Source organism: Stegodyphus dumicola, chromosome 6 (genome assembly GCF_044657685.1).
Source record: "Stegodyphus dumicola isolate Sdum_Otavi_A_Nest chromosome 6, ASM4465768v1".
In the NCBI taxonomy this organism is placed as follows: Eukaryota; Metazoa; Arthropoda; class Arachnida; order Araneae; family Eresidae; genus Stegodyphus; species Stegodyphus dumicola.
The window spans coordinates 120,922,277-120,938,206 of NC_140773.1; the positions used below are offsets into that span (position 1 = coordinate 120,922,277).

Here is a 15,930-nt window from a genome sequence, read left to right on the forward strand (position 1 = left end):
TAAACGAAGTACAAACTGTTTTAAAAATTATTGAAGATATACATTTTTACCGCCTCTAAAAATATTGCAGTATGAAAAATTTAATGTAAATCATACGACCTACTCACGTTTATTAATTTATATTTATTTTAAGACAAACTATTATTTACGGTAAACTTTAACTCCGGGATTATGGTAAAGAGAAAGAGATCTACTATTTCGATCACGTGACCTTCCGAAACTGATTTCGCTTCAAGGCCATGATACAGTCAGCTGTGGTATTCTCTATAGATGTAGAAATAAATATACTAAATTATTCGTATTTCAAACTATTAAATACGGGAAGTGATTTGTAACAGTTATTAAAACTGTAAACAACGTCGCAGTCTCTCATACTGGGTGAATATGTTTAAGCTTTAGTATTTATACAAATAAAAACAGATTTTTTTAAAATTTTAATTTCATATTGCGGAACATTTCAACTTTATCATCTTTACAAAATTACCTTATTGCTACGTAACGACACTATCTCTTACATACTAGTAAGTAAACAATCTTCATTATTTTCTAAAAATTTTTAAGCTTTATATTAATAAAAAAAGGGAAAATATTTATTATTGAATATCAACATCATACACAGCTTTCATTTCCATGTTTCTTAAATTCCTAAACCACGTTCTATACTTTCGTATTAAAATTCTACACATTAATAAATTTAAAAAATCTAATTTCTCACAATGAAAGAAAATATTAAAAATAAGCAATTTTAAAAAGAAAAAATATTTTCACTTACCCTTTTCAGGAAAATAAAAAGTCTTTCTGACAATGACGGCACGTTTCCCTTGCATTTCCAATAAAGTAATAAATTTACATGTACATTCACTCACCACTCTCAGCATCACAGATAAATCCATAGCAATTGTTTATTTAACGAAATATATGCAGAAAAATAGCAAAAACACACAGATAAAACCACTCGATTGGAAACTACCACATAAGAACATTCAAACGGCAAATGAATTAACTGCACAAATTGCGAAGTAAAAATTCCAAAAGAAATCGTCTGCTTGGAAATTCTTTTTAACTGCAAGTATAGTTTTGAAAGCATAAATTATCGTCTGCTAATTGACAATTTGTCTTCGGACATTTGTGCTCTCTCCGAAGAAATTTATTTGTATCTAGTTATTAAAAAGCGCTGTGAAAGCCATGGCTTTTCGATATCTAAAGCTACGATAGGTAATATTGTCAACGTTGTGCGATAGGAAATTGTCATTGTTGTCAACGATAGGAAATTTAAAAAAAAGACAACAAATATAATGAAATTCAAAAAACAAAATAAAATCTGAAATTTAAGATTTTGCATTACGCCACAAAGGTGCATTTTTTTAACACTTTGCGTGTTACCTTTATTAATTAAATATCATGTTCTTCGCACTTAAACCGTAAAATCCAGTTCAACAGCATTATCACAAAATAATTTAAAAATAAGCATATCTTTAGATTTTCCGATACACAGTCTCGCGCGCTGGAGATAAAAATGTTTTTATCTGTAGAGCATTGTCATTGCTAGCTTTGAAATTTCTCAGTATGTTAATTAAAAATTCGTTAAAGTTTTACAAAATATGAAAACGATAATAAAAAAAAATTCCAAATTTCAAATTTGGGCTTCCAGATGCCCATATTCGCAGGAGGATGACGTTATTCTAAATTTGATGTTTCTAGGTACCGTTGTTTTATCAAAATGAGGGAAACATAAATACATTTATGAAGATTTTTAATCGTTTAATTCCTTTAAATATAACACAGGACGATAATATTTGTTGGCCACAATTTGAAACATTGGCTACATTGGCTTTTCCCATGTACACATCGATCTATTTTCACTTAAAAATACATCCCAGAATTGCACAAACTCGGCATCGCGCACAACCTCGGCATTGCGCACCACATTGGCTTTGCCCATGTTCACACCGATTTATTTTCACTTAAAAAGACATCCCAGAATTGCACAAACTCGGCATCGCGCACCACATTGGCTTTGCACATGTGCACATCGATCTATTTTCACTTAAAAAAATCCCAGAATTGCACAACCTCGGCATCGCGCACCACATTAGCTTTGCCCATGTGCACATCGATCTATTTTCACTTAAAAAAATATCCCAAAATTGCACAAACTCGGCATCGCGCACAACCTCGGCATTGCGCACCCCATTGGCTTTGCTCATGTGCACATCGATCTATTTTCACTTAAAAAAAATCCCAGAATTGCACAAACTCGGCATCGCGCACAACCTCGGCATTGCGTACCACATTGGCTTTGCCCATGTGCACATCGATCTATTTTCACTTAATAAAAATCCCAGAATTGCACAAACTCGGCATCGCGCACAACGTCGGCATTGCGCACTGTATTGGCTCTGCTCATGTACATATCGATCTATTTTCATTAAAAAAACATCAGAGATTTGCACAACGTTAGCTTTTTCAATGTTCTAGGATTGAGCCAAAAAGAAATACGAAATATTAAAATAAGCAACTTTAAAACGAACCATACAAGAAAAATTTTTTCACTTACCCTTTTCAAGAAAAATGTAAAGTCTTTTTGAGGGGTTTTATATGTGAATTTATTTCAGGGGGAAAACCTTTTGGATCCCCCCTCATCTTTAAATAAATTTACAAACGTTTATACGCCGTTTCTGTAATATATGCAGAAAAAAGGCTAAAACCCACAGGGGGGGGGAAACACTCGATTAAAAAAAGAAACCACATAAGAACATTCAAACCGCAACAGAATTAACGAGTAAAAACAGAAAATAAATAAATAAAATAAAAATAATGAAAGCTTTTAGATTTTACATTACTGGCGTTTTTTTTAACGTTTTGTGTGTTACATTTCTTTATCATATAATGTTCTTTACAGTTAAACCATAAAATTCAGTTGAACAGCAATATCGCAAAATAATTTTAAAATAAGCATATCTTTAGAATTTCTGATACACAGTTTTGCGCTCTGCACGTAATTTTTTTTTTTTTTCCCGTACTGTGTTGCAGTTGCTCGCTTTGAAATCTTTGAGTTTGCTAATAAAAATTTCGTTCAAGTTTTACAAAATATCAATCAGATAATAAAAAAAATTCCAAGTTTGGGCTTCCAGATGCCCATATTAGGTTGGAAACGTATGTTATTTAAAATTTGATGGCTCTAGGTACCGTTGTTTTATCACAATGCGAGAAACATTTATGCAGATTTTTCAATATTTAATTTCTTTAAATATAACACAGGGCGATAACATTTAGTGGCAACAGAATAACAACACAGCTTCAAAACATCGGGTTAGCCATGTTGGCGCGTTTATTGCCCATTGAAAAACAATCGCCAAGCAGTGGGCTAAACCGCATTTTAACCGAGTTTTCATCAATGAATTTCTTGTACAGAAAAGGAATTCCAGATTCCTTAATGAAGGTGACCAACATACTTAGTTGTTGGAACATTTGCTTGCCCTCTGTCATCATTTTCATAGCTTCCGGAGCGAGTCCCGTAGTTAATGCCTGAGCATATGATTTATTCGTCACTATACGTTCATTGAACGTTTTAGCTTTGGGAGTCACTTTCTGCTGTGGAAATTTCTCACATCCTCTATAGTTGGCTGTGTGTCCAACTTGCAAACAGTCGGCACATTTCGGAAGTTCAGATTTATCCTTTGAACAATTGAAAGTTTCGTGCGCCTCAGCGCAACGAACACAACGCGGTTCGTGATTGCAGTTCGCTTGCGAGTGGTGAAACTCTTGGCAGCGATAACACTGCAAGGGTCCCGCTCTACCCTTGTAATCCTCAACTTTGATTTTCGTTCCCGTAAGGAAAGATTCTTGATGGATTCTCTTATTTTTGTCATTTCTCTTAAGAGTAATGAGAAAGAGGGGGAGGTTGATTACATCACCATTTCTTCGTCTTTTCAATTGGTTGACACGGATGACGTCATAATTTTTGGCGACTAATTCTTCAGCAATTTCATTAATGTCCATGTAAGCCGGTAAATGTCGGACTACTAATTTTAAATTTTTAGATGCAGGTAGCTCAAAACAGTGGAAACTCACCTTTTCATCTTTCAGAATTTTCTGGACTTGTTTAAAAATAGTTGGTATTTTTACCAATATCTTGAATCCGTCCTGGATTTGCTGACCGAAGTAGTCACTTTCAGAGTACAGTCCATGCTTCTTTAAGAGCGTTCTAGCTTTATTCCAGTTGAAGTTGGTATCTCTTACAATGAAGGGCGGAAGCCGTCCGCCATTCTTGTTAGGATTTACCGATTCCGGTGGAATTTCATCTATTTTTTCCATCATCAATGGGTGCTGTTTCCATGGATTCTGGTTCAGCAGTGTTGGGATCATCTATGGAGGAATTAGGGTTCGTCGCGGCTGCTTGGAGTGGTGCCGGCTTTCTGATTGGTAGCTTTCGGGGTCTCCGGGTTGTATCTCCTCTGGTAGCGCAGTCGTCAGAGTCCGAACTGGCATCTAGTGCTTTATATTTCGTAAAATCTTCTTCAGACTTTCCTGGGCTCTCCGCTCTTCTGACATTAGCTTTACTATTAGGACGGGGAGGAAAATCATTTTTCATGCTGTTTGCTGATGGGGGAACCGCAGCAGTAGCAGGAAAATCATTAGAACTATCCTCTGGTTTGTCATTTTTAGTGGTCTGCATTCATCATTGGCAAGCGCCCTAAATTTCGGATTGAAATTTAAATTTAATGATTTTTAATTTAAATGAATTTTTTTAATTTATTTTTTTATTTTAAATTTAAATGAAATTCAAAAAAGAATAAAAAATATTTAAAATAATAACATAAAATATAATATAGAGAACATTATTTGAATGAAAGAACGTTGCGATTTTTTTCCTCTCATGGGAAAGGAAAATAGGTTGCCATGTATTAAGAAGTTCGCTAAGTGAACTATTCTTGGCGCAAACTGAAAAAAAGCGCCCACATAAATTTTTGAATTTCTCCATAAATTCCGCGCCAAATTTTACAAAATTTCATATTTGTGCATAATTAGAGTCGTAGAATCGAAATATGGAAAAAAAAAGGTATGTTATTTCAGAAAACGTCCGATTTCGTGTCAAAATAGCTATGTTAGAATAGAGCTATATTTAAATCTAATATATATCCTAAGTCGCGCTTCCGAGACATGAAGAAGGCAATTTGAATTTTCTCAATCGGCCCAGTAGAAGGGGAGATATCGAACTGTCTTTTTTTTTTCGCATTGTACATAAACTAAATTTTCTTTTTTGCGTAAACGCTTTTGCTACTTTCGTATGCAATCTGATATCAATCAAAGCTTTTCTTCAACATTTTTATTGGTTTTACTGTCGCATACTTAACCTTTAGGAGCTAGTGTATTTCAGTGTGTGTTAATCTTTAATCTCCATTTCCAAAATATCTCAAAAATAATGCTGCTTACCGTAGGTTCTCCATAATGGTGTAATTACTACTACTATATACAATTACTACTTATTTACAATTCTTCTATTTCGTAAATAAGATTTTTAGTATCCACTGCTTTTGACACTGACACCCTTCACAAGTTCAGATGGAGATCAGCATCACTTTGAATTACAAGTAGAAAGTGAATTACAAGAATTACAAGTAGAAAGTTCTTATCGTTCGTCTTTAAATTTCGTAACGTAATTCGGTTTGAATTTAAGAAGATAATATGGAGTTTCATCGAATGTTAAATTTAGCCAATCTCATTGGATAAGTTCAGCTATTATTGAGCATTATGATGAGTTACGAGATTGAACTTTTGACTTTTTAAAAACTAAGTTAACCCGTTTTAGACAGCCTGACGAAATATCGTCCGAATATTTAGCGTTATTTCTCTCAGGCATAGGACGCTAAATAATTACAATGACATAAAAAGAAATGAAAGATCTCTTTCTTTATTTAAAATTCACTCCATTTACATTTTCTGATGATGTAGACCAGAGTTTCTTAAACTGTGGGTCGTGACTCCATTTGAGGTTGCGGTACCTGCAGTACTAGGTCGCCAAAAATTTTAGCAATTTTGACATTTCTTTAACTTATAATAATTTTAAAATTACCAAATATATTTAATATATATTATATAATTCGATCCTCCGGTTAGATATAGGTCGGAGGATATAAATGAGCGCATGTGGCAGATGTGTGAAGCTGATAAGGAAACACAGGTAAGTAAGAATATTAATCTTTTGCATGTAATCATTAAAAATTTCAAATACACAGTTTTCCAACCTAATTGTTGAAACTAACGGAAATAAAGCTTTAAAGTGTTAAATCTTGTTTCATTTGTATTTCAGAAAATATGTCCGTAAACATTTAGAACACAAACCTCTTCATGCAAATTTTATTTCTAAAATTCGTAAAAATACATACAAGTTTACTACAAAAGACTCTTAGTTAAATATGAGACATTAAAGATCTGATTTTCACATTTATTTCAAATAAACCTTCTTTGTTAAAAACTTCCATGCGCTTGCCCTTTTTATCTAGAACATTTTAGTTATTTTATGGAATCCACATGTACCGTTCCCGTTTGGCATGAACTGTAAATAACTGCAATAAGAAATGACCTAATACAAATCAAAAATTTAAAAAAAAAAAAAAAAATTCAAAAGTAAAAATTAAATAAATAAATGACTTTTTGATAAAACAACTTCAAATTGAGACTAAAATGATAAAAAAATATATGAATGGGTTATAAAAATTAATTTTTGAAAAACTCACAAAATAATGGTTGAACTAAAAGAAGAAGGATAATTTATCATACAGTTTCATGGGAACGAGAAATTAAACTCTTAAGGATATAATGCAAAATTCATCTATGAATTTATATTGTCATTAAATTGTACTCCCGAGGTCTATTCTGGTAAAACCTGTGAAGCTACTGGTTAGTATCTGTACCTTGGCAGTCTCGGCCCCAGGGGTTATAAAATCAGTCTTCACAGGGCTCATTGGTGGCGATTTCTACCGATGACTCTGGCAATGAAATTAGTTCCCGTATGTAATTATTCCAGTCAACCTAGGCGCTGTCATTCATTTGGAACTGTACTTAGCAACAGAGCGTGTGCTAAAATTTCAATTCGATATCACATCGAGCTACACATATTTAAAGACGGTTCTGTGGTGGATGCGAGTTATCGGGATAAAATATTGCACGCCAATGGGCGACTCTATTCTGCAGCAGTTGGTCCGGATTTCCTCTTTATGCATGATATTGTCTGCCCCATCAAGCTAACATTGTTAAAGAGAACTTAAGAGTCAAAAAGCATTTCTCGTATGCAGCCTTATACCTCTGATCCTAATCCCATTATAAATTTTGAGATGCTCTCGAGTGTGCTGCCTCTGAAGTTTTGCCGATTCCAGTAATTTCAGACCGTTGGACTCTGCCCTATTGGAAAAATGGCTATTGCTAGCATTGCGTAATTGATTATAATACTGAAAGCATAAAAAATCGCTGGAAGGTTTGTGTGAAGGTGCAGGGTGGTTCCATACGTCATTAACGTAAGTTTTGTTTTCTTATTTTTATTTTTAAATATCGATTTGTTAATGATTCAAATGTGATGTCATTATATGACTCAAGAATATTAAATATTGTTTTCATCTTTGTACAATGCGGAAAAAAAAAAAAAAAAAGAAAAAAAAGAAAGAGAGAGAGTTCTATATCTCCCGTTTTACAGGGTCGACTGACAAATTCAAATTGCGTTTTTGATGTCTCGAAAGCGCGATTTAGGATCTATATTAGATTTATATATAGCGCTATTCTAACATAGGTATTTGGAGGTAAAATAGGACTTTTTCTGAAATAACATACCATTTTTTTACATATTTCGATTCTACGACTCAAATTATGCCTAAATATTAAATTTTGTAAAATTTGGTGCGAAATTTATGGAGAAATTAAAAAATTTACCAAACTGTCAAATTTTGTAAAAATCGCACGAATAGTTTTTAAAAAATTAGCTCTCAAAATTTTAGCTCATCAATGGTAATTGAATTTGGCATATATTTATTAATATCTCTTTTTATTAAACATTTTTGATTTTTCCCTTCACATTTCGAAATTTAGGTTCACTCCGAATAAAATTCACCCATGTTTTGTGTTGTATTTTTAAAATTCCTATTTTTAAATAATTTTTATAAATTTTTCGAAAAATATTTTGAATTATGACCTATAAAATTTTTACCATCATCATGAAATAGGTGTAGTCTAAGCATACCTGCAAAAAAAATAAAATTTTTTATTCAAAATTTCCGAATATATACACGAATTTACATATTTTCGCGTTTCGAAATTTCGCATCTTTTTTTGAGCCATAATAACGCCAAATTTATTGTTCATGGACTTTTGTTACAATGAATTGCCATAGCTATTTTTAACCTTAAATTTCAAATAAATTTTTATGGAGAAATAATTATATGGAACTTTACCCTCAATGATGCGTAATAAGTATTTATTAATACTATATGAAAAGTTTTTTTTTTTTAAAATATAGATGATAATATTCAAATTAACTTTTTTTAAATTTCTTTCTTTCTTCCTTTTTTTTTTTTTTTTTTTTTTTTTCTATTTTAAGATATTTGTAAGAGTAAATGTTTTCGCCGTGTTATCGTCTGCTACTTTACTTTGATTGCATTTAAATTGAATTGTCTAGAACTGAGAAAGTTCGTTTGATGTTTATTTTCACAATGTTTTTAAGCAAACAGGACGTTGATAGTTTGAGTCATGTCCCAGCCTTATATATATAAGTATAAATTTTTACATTAATATTCTTCGAAAGAATGTTTTAAATAGCTAATTTTCTCTCGTGTTATAGATTGTATAAAAAACATAATCTTTAATATGATTTAGATTGTTTGTAGCCGATATAATAATCGGGTTACTCAGCGCTACAGCACAAACATTGCTGGACTGTTTTTCTTTCTTTGTCATTTAAGAAAAATTCTTTTAATTAAAATATTTATCCTTTGGTCTGTGCTTTAAACTTTATTTATAGTTAAAATGCCTAGAAAATGAAAAGCTGTCTTCAACTGAAAACGCAGTTATGTAATCGATATTTAAAAAAAATGACAAGATTGCAAAAGTTATGGAAGTGTACACAAAATCTTAATTTTCTTGTGGTGAGCACTGAAAATAAATGTAGAAGGAAAGAAGAAAATTAGCGAGTAAAGTAAGCAAAAATTTAAAGGGGAATTTGCCTGTCAGAAATACCAAGGTGTTTCGAAAAGTTGGATGCTCTTGAATATACTTTCAGAATACTTCAAGGCATTTGGGTGTTCAAAGAGAAAACACTTGGATGTGCACACCAGCAAATACCATCAATTGAGCTTGTGCTAACGGAAAAGCCAAAAACGATATCATTGCAGATTAAAGTGAAGAGTGACTGGTTTTCGACTATATGTTTGCATAAATTTAAATTACGTTATAGAACATCATACCATCATAAACGGAGAATCCCGTGATTTCTTAGTCGAATTATTTGAATATTCAGAAATTTATCCAGTGATGTATGTGGATGTCACCTATAGACGTTTTCCCTCTTGATGAAACTAGTCTTTCCTTTCATCTCATGCCTTCAAAATGCTTAGAATCTAAAGACTGATAAAGGCTCTGACCAAATACTAATGAAATGGATTGAATTGGATGATTAAGTTACGGCAAAGCAGGGCTATCTGCCCTAAAAGGAGGGATAGCTTCATGAAGAACTTTCTAAGGAAAATCAGCTGGCATGCACGTTACAATGAGAAAAACGTGAAAACGCCCATGTAACAATTGCCGGGATCCGAACCCCCGGAGCGAACTATCAGTGTTCAGCGACTTTACTGCTCGGCCGTTTGTGGGCCTTTATAAAATGGAAGGCGATAAGTTTATTTAAAATGAATTTCAGAAATACCTAGATGACCTTGAAAAGTTGGATGCTTTTTAATATACTTAGAGAATGGCTGAAGAAAAAGAGGAAGCCATTAATAAGAAAAAAATAATTTTTTTGCATAAAATTTAGTATTTTTTTTTTAATTTAAAACTTTTTAATCTCATGATATTTGATTCTTCCGATTTCGAAAATAAAATATTTGACTAAAATATGAATAAAATTTTAAGAAACTAAATGTAGGATGATAAAATTGTGTAAAGCAATGAGCACAATGTTAAAGCTATTTAAAGCAATATATGCAAATCATCACAAGTTAAAATGTCGGTTATACATCTTTCTCATTTATATGGCTTTTCTGAACGGAACATTGAAAGGCGTGTTAACTGTGCTTTACTGTATTTATTCTTTTAATATATTCAGTTTCCAGATGCATCGCAGTGTGGGACACAAAGTATTCTTCCGAAAGAAACGCAATTCAAATAACCAAAATAAAATCCTGGAAAATTTATATTAATAAATATATTTAATACGCTCAGTTCGAATGAAAAAATAGTAAATTTGAAGAGACAATGCAACACAAAAATTTAAAATAAAAGTCTAAAAAGTTTAAAATTACCTAAAATAATAACTGTGACAAAAAGAAATTGTTTGAAAAAAATAAACGATGCTCCTTATATTTAAACTACGCAGTTCGAATGGGTAAATAGAAATTTTTAAAACAGTTATTCGAAAAAAACCATGCAACTTAAAAAATTTAAATGAAATTCAAAAAAGAATAAAAAATATTTAAAATAATATCATAAAATATAATATAGAGAACATTATTTGAATGAAAGAACGTTGCGATTTTTTTCCTCTCATGGGAAAGGAAAATAGGTTGCCATGTATTAAGAAGTTCGCTAAGTGAACTATTCTTGGCGCAAACTGAAAAAAAGCGCCCACATAAATTTTTGAATTTCTCCATAAATTCCGCGCCAAATTTTACAAAATTTCATATTTGTGCATAATTAGAGTCGTAGAATCGAAATATGGAAAAAAAAAGGTATGTTATTTCAGAAAACGTCCGATTTCGTGTCAAAATAGCTATGTTAGAATAGAGCTATATTTAAATCTAATATATATCCTAAGTCGCGCTTCCGAGACATGAAGAAGGCAATTTGAATTTTCTCAATCGGCCCAGTAGAAGGGGAGATATCGAACTGTCTTTTTTTTTTTCGCATTGTACATAAACTAAATTTTCTTTTTTGCGTAAACGCTTTTGCTACTTTCGTATGCAATCTGATATCAATCAAAGCTTTTCTTCAACATTTTTATTGGTTTTACTGTCGCATACTTAACCTTTAGGAGCTAGTGTATTTCAGTGTGTGTTAATCTTTAATCTCCATTTCCAAAATATCTCAAAAATAATGCTGCTTACCGTAGGTTCTCCATAATGGTGTAATTACTACTACTATATACAATTACTACTTATTTACAATTCTTCTATTTCGTAAATAAGATTTTTAGTATCCACTGCTTTTGACACTGACACCCTTCACAAGTTCAGATGGAGATCAGCATCACTTTGAATTACAAGTAGAAAGTTCTTATCGTTCGTCTTTAAATTTCGTAACGTAATTCGGTTTGAATTTAAGAAGATAATATGGAGTTTCATCGAATGTTAAATTTAGCCAATCTCATTGGATAAGTTCAGCTATTATTGAGCATTATGATGAGTTACGAGATTGAACTTTTGACTTTTTAAAAACTAAGTTAACCCGTTTTAGACAGCCTGACGAAATATCGTCCGAATATTTAGCGTTATTTCTCTCAGGCATAGGACGCTAAATAATTACAATGACATAAAAAGAAATGAAAGATCTCTTTCTTTATTTAAAATTCACTCCATTTACATTTTCTGATGATGTAGACCAGAGTTTCTTAAACTGTGGGTCGTGACTCCATTTGAGGTTGCGGTACCTGCAGTACTAGGTCGCCAAAAATTTTAGCAATTTTGACATTTCTTTAACTTATAATAATTTTAAAATTACCAAATATATTTAATATATATTATATAATTCGATCCTCCGGTTAGATATAGGTCGGAGGATATAAATGAGCGCATGTGGCAGATGTGTGAAGCTGATAAGGAAACACAGGTAAGTAAGAATATTAATCTTTTGCATGTAATCATTAAAAATTTCAAATACACAGTTTTCCAACCTAATTGTTGAAACTAACGGAAATAAAGCTTTAAAGTGTTAAATCTTGTTTCATTTGTATTTCAGAAAATATGTCCGTAAACATTTAGAACACAAACCTCTTCATGCAAATTTTATTTCTAAAATTCGTAAAAATACATACAAGTTTACTACAAAAGACTCTTAGTTAAATATGAGACATTAAAGATCTGATTTTCACATTTATTTCAAATAAACCTTCTTTGTTAAAAACTTCCATGCGCTTGCCCTTTTTATCTAGAACATTTTAGTTATTTTATGGAATCCACATGTACCGTTCCCGTTTGGCATGAACTGTAAATAACTGCAATAAGAAATGACCTAATACAAATCAAAAATTTAAAAAAAAAAAAAAAAAATTCAAAAGTAAAAATTAAATAAATAAATGACTTTTTGATAAAACAACTTCAAATTGAGACTAAAATGATAAAAAAATATATGAATGGGTTATAAAAATTAATTTTTGAAAAACTCACAAAATAATGGTTGAACTAAAAGAAGAAGGATAATTTATCATACAGTTTCATGGGAACGAGAAATTAAACTCTTAAGGATATAATGCAAAATTCATCTATGAATTTATATTGTCATTAAATTGTACTCCCGAGGTCTATTCTGGTAAAACCTGTGAAGCTACTGGTTAGTATCTGTACCTTGGCAGTCTCGGCCCCAGGGGTTATAAAATCAGTCTTCACAGGGCTCATTGGTGGCGATTTCTACCGATGACTCTGGCAATGAAATTAGTTCCCGTATGTAATTATTCCAGTCAACCTAGGCGCTGTCATTCATTTGGAACTGTACTTAGCAACAGAGCGTGTGCTAAAATTTCAATTCGATATCACATCGAGCTACACATATTTAAAGACGGTTCTGTGGTGGATGCGAGTTATCGGGATAAAATATTGCACGCCAATGGGCGACTCTATTCTGCAGCAGTTGGTCCGGATTTCCTCTTTATGCATGATATTGTCTGCCCCATCAAGCTAACATTGTTAAAGAGAACTTAAGAGTCAAAAAGCATTTCTCGTATGCAGCCTTATACCTCTGATCCTAATCCCATTATAAATTTTGAGATGCTCTCGAGTGTGCTGCCTCTGAAGTTTTGCCGATTCCAGTAATTTCAGACCGTTGGACTCTGCCCTATTGGAAAAATGGCTATTGCTAGCATTGCGTAATTGATTATAATACTGAAAGCATAAAAAATCGCTGGAAGGTTTGTGTGAAGGTGCAGGGTGGTTCCATACGTCATTAACGTAAGTTTTGTTTTCTTATTTTTATTTTTAAATATCGATTTGTTAATGATTCAAATGTGATGTCATTATATGACTCAAGAATATTAAATATTGTTTTCATCTTTGTACAATGCGGAAAAAAAAAAAAAAAAAGAAAAAAAAGAAAGAGAGAGAGTTCTATATCTCCCGTTTTACAGGGTCGACTGACAAATTCAAATTGCGTTTTTGATGTCTCGAAAGCGCGATTTAGGATCTATATTAGATTTATATATAGCGCTATTCTAACATAGGTATTTGGAGGTAAAATAGGACTTTTTCTGAAATAACATACCATTTTTTTACATATTTCGATTCTACGACTCAAATTATGCCTAAATATTAAATTTTGTAAAATTTGGTGCGAAATTTATGGAGAAATTAAAAAATTTACCAAACTGTCAAATTTTGTAAAAATCGCACGAATAGTTTTTAAAAAATTAGCTCTCAAAATTTTAGCTCATCAATGGTAATTGAATTTGGCATATATTTATTAATATCTCTTTTTATTAAACATTTTTGATTTTTCCCTTCACATTTCGAAATTTAGGTTCACTCCGAATAAAATTCACCCATGTTTTGTGTTGTATTTTTAAAATTCCTATTTTTAAATAATTTTTATAAATTTTTCGAAAAATATTTTGAATTATGACCTATAAAATTTTTACCATCATCATGAAATAGGTGTAGTCTAAGCATACCTGCAAAAAAAATAAAATTTTTTATTCAAAATTTCCGAATATATACACGAATTTACATATTTTCGCGTTTCGAAATTTCGCATCTTTTTTTGAGCCATAATAACGCCAAATTTATTGTTCATGGACTTTTGTTACAATGAATTGCCATAGCTATTTTTAACCTTAAATTTCAAATAAATTTTTATGGAGAAATAATTATATGGAACTTTACCCTCAATGATGCGTAATAAGTATTTATTAATACTATATGAAAAGTTTTTTTTTTTAAAATATAGATGATAATATTCAAATTAACTTTTTTTAAATTTCTTTCTTTCTTCCTTTTTTTTTTTTTTTTTTTTTTCTATTTTAAGATATTTGTAAGAGTAAATGTTTTCGCCGTGTTATCGTCTGCTACTTTACTTTGATTGCATTTAAATTGAATTGTCTAGAACTGAGAAAGTTCGTTTGATGTTTATTTTCACAATGTTTTTAAGCAAACAGGACGTTGATAGTTTGAGTCATGTCCCAGCCTTATATATATAAGTATAAATTTTTACATTAATATTCTTCGAAAGAATGTTTTAAATAGCTAATTTTCTCTCGTGTTATAGATTGTATAAAAAACATAATCTTTAATATGATTTAGATTGTTTGTAGCCGATATAATAATCGGGTTACTCAGCGCTACAGCACAAACATTGCTGGACTGTTTTTCTTTCTTTGTCATTTAAGAAAAATTCTTTTAATTAAAATATTTATCCTTTGGTCTGTGCTTTAAACTTTATTTATAGTTAAAATGCCTAGAAAATGAAAAGCTGTCTTCAACTGAAAACGCAGTTATGTAATCGATATTTAAAAAAAATGACAAGATTGCAAAAGTTATGGAAGTGTACACAAAATCTTAATTTTCTTGTGGTGAGCACTGAAAATAAATGTAGAAGGAAAGAAGAAAATTAGCGAGTAAAGTAAGCAAAAATTTAAAGGGGAATTTGCCTGTCAGAAATACCAAGGTGTTTCGAAAAGTTGGATGCTCTTGAATATACTTTCAGAATACTTCAAGGCATTTGGGTGTTCAAAGAGAAAACACTTGGATGTGCACACCAGCAAATACCATCAATTGAGCTTGTGCTAACGGAAAAGCCAAAAACGATATCATTGCAGATTAAAGTGAAGAGTGACTGGTTTTCGACTATATGTTTGCATAAATTTAAATTACGTTATAGAACATCATACCATCATAAACGGAGAATCCCGTGATTTCTTAGTCGAATTATTTGAATATTCAGAAATTTATCCAGTGATGTATGTGGATGTCACCTATAGACGTTTTCCCTCTTGATGAAACTAGTCTTTCCTTTCATCTCATGCCTTCAAAATGCTTAGAATCTAAAGACTGATAAAGGCTCTGACCAAATACTAATGAAATGGATTGAATTGGATGATTAAGTTACGGCAAAGCAGGGCTATCTGCCCTAAAAGGAGGGATAGCTTCATGAAGAACTTTCTAAGGAAAATCAGCTGGCATGCACGTTACAATGAGAAAAACGTGAAAACGCCCATGTAACAATTGCCGGGATCCGAACCCCCGGAGCGAACTATCAGTGTTCAGCGACTTTACTGCTCGGCCGTTTGTGGGCCTTTATAAAATGGAAGGCGATAAGTTTATTTAAAATGAATTTCAGAAATACCTAGATGACCTTGAAAAGTTGGATGCTTTTTAATATACTTAGAGAATGGCTGAAGAAAAAGAGGAAGCCATTAATAAGAAAAAAATAATTTTTTTGCATAAAATTTAGTATTTTTTTTTTAATTTAAAACTTTTTAATCTCATGATATTTGATTCTTCCGATTTCGAAAATAAAATATTTGACTAA

General features: G+C 31.6%; 2 protein-coding genes across 6 annotated transcripts in view; one reads left to right on the plus strand and one right to left on the minus strand.

Moving 5' to 3' along the window:
* Positions 1-15,930, plus strand: part of LOC118204385 (uncharacterized) — a 50,296-nt gene that overhangs the window by 22,429 nt on the left and 11,937 nt on the right. Inside the window, exon 3 of one of the 3 annotated variants that reach the window (XM_085818869.1) lies at positions 11,961-12,024. The exons of the other annotated variants lie outside the window; for them this stretch is intronic. Coding sequence (XP_085674995.1) covers positions 11,961-12,024 — 64 coding nt within the window. The remainder of the gene's footprint in view (positions 1-11,960; positions 12,025-15,930) is intronic. 3 annotated transcript variants of the gene reach the window in all.
* The window catches only part of Hacl (2-hydroxyacyl-CoA lyase), a 173,320-nt gene continuing 169,576 nt past the window's right edge, over positions 12,187-15,930 (minus strand). For 2 of the 3 annotated variants that reach the window (XR_015041707.1, XM_085818860.1), the window contains exon 18: positions 12,187-12,426. The gene's annotated coding sequence lies outside the window, so the exon portion shown is untranslated. The remainder of the gene's footprint in view (positions 12,427-15,930) is intronic. The other variant, XM_085818857.1, reaches the window with a different exon arrangement.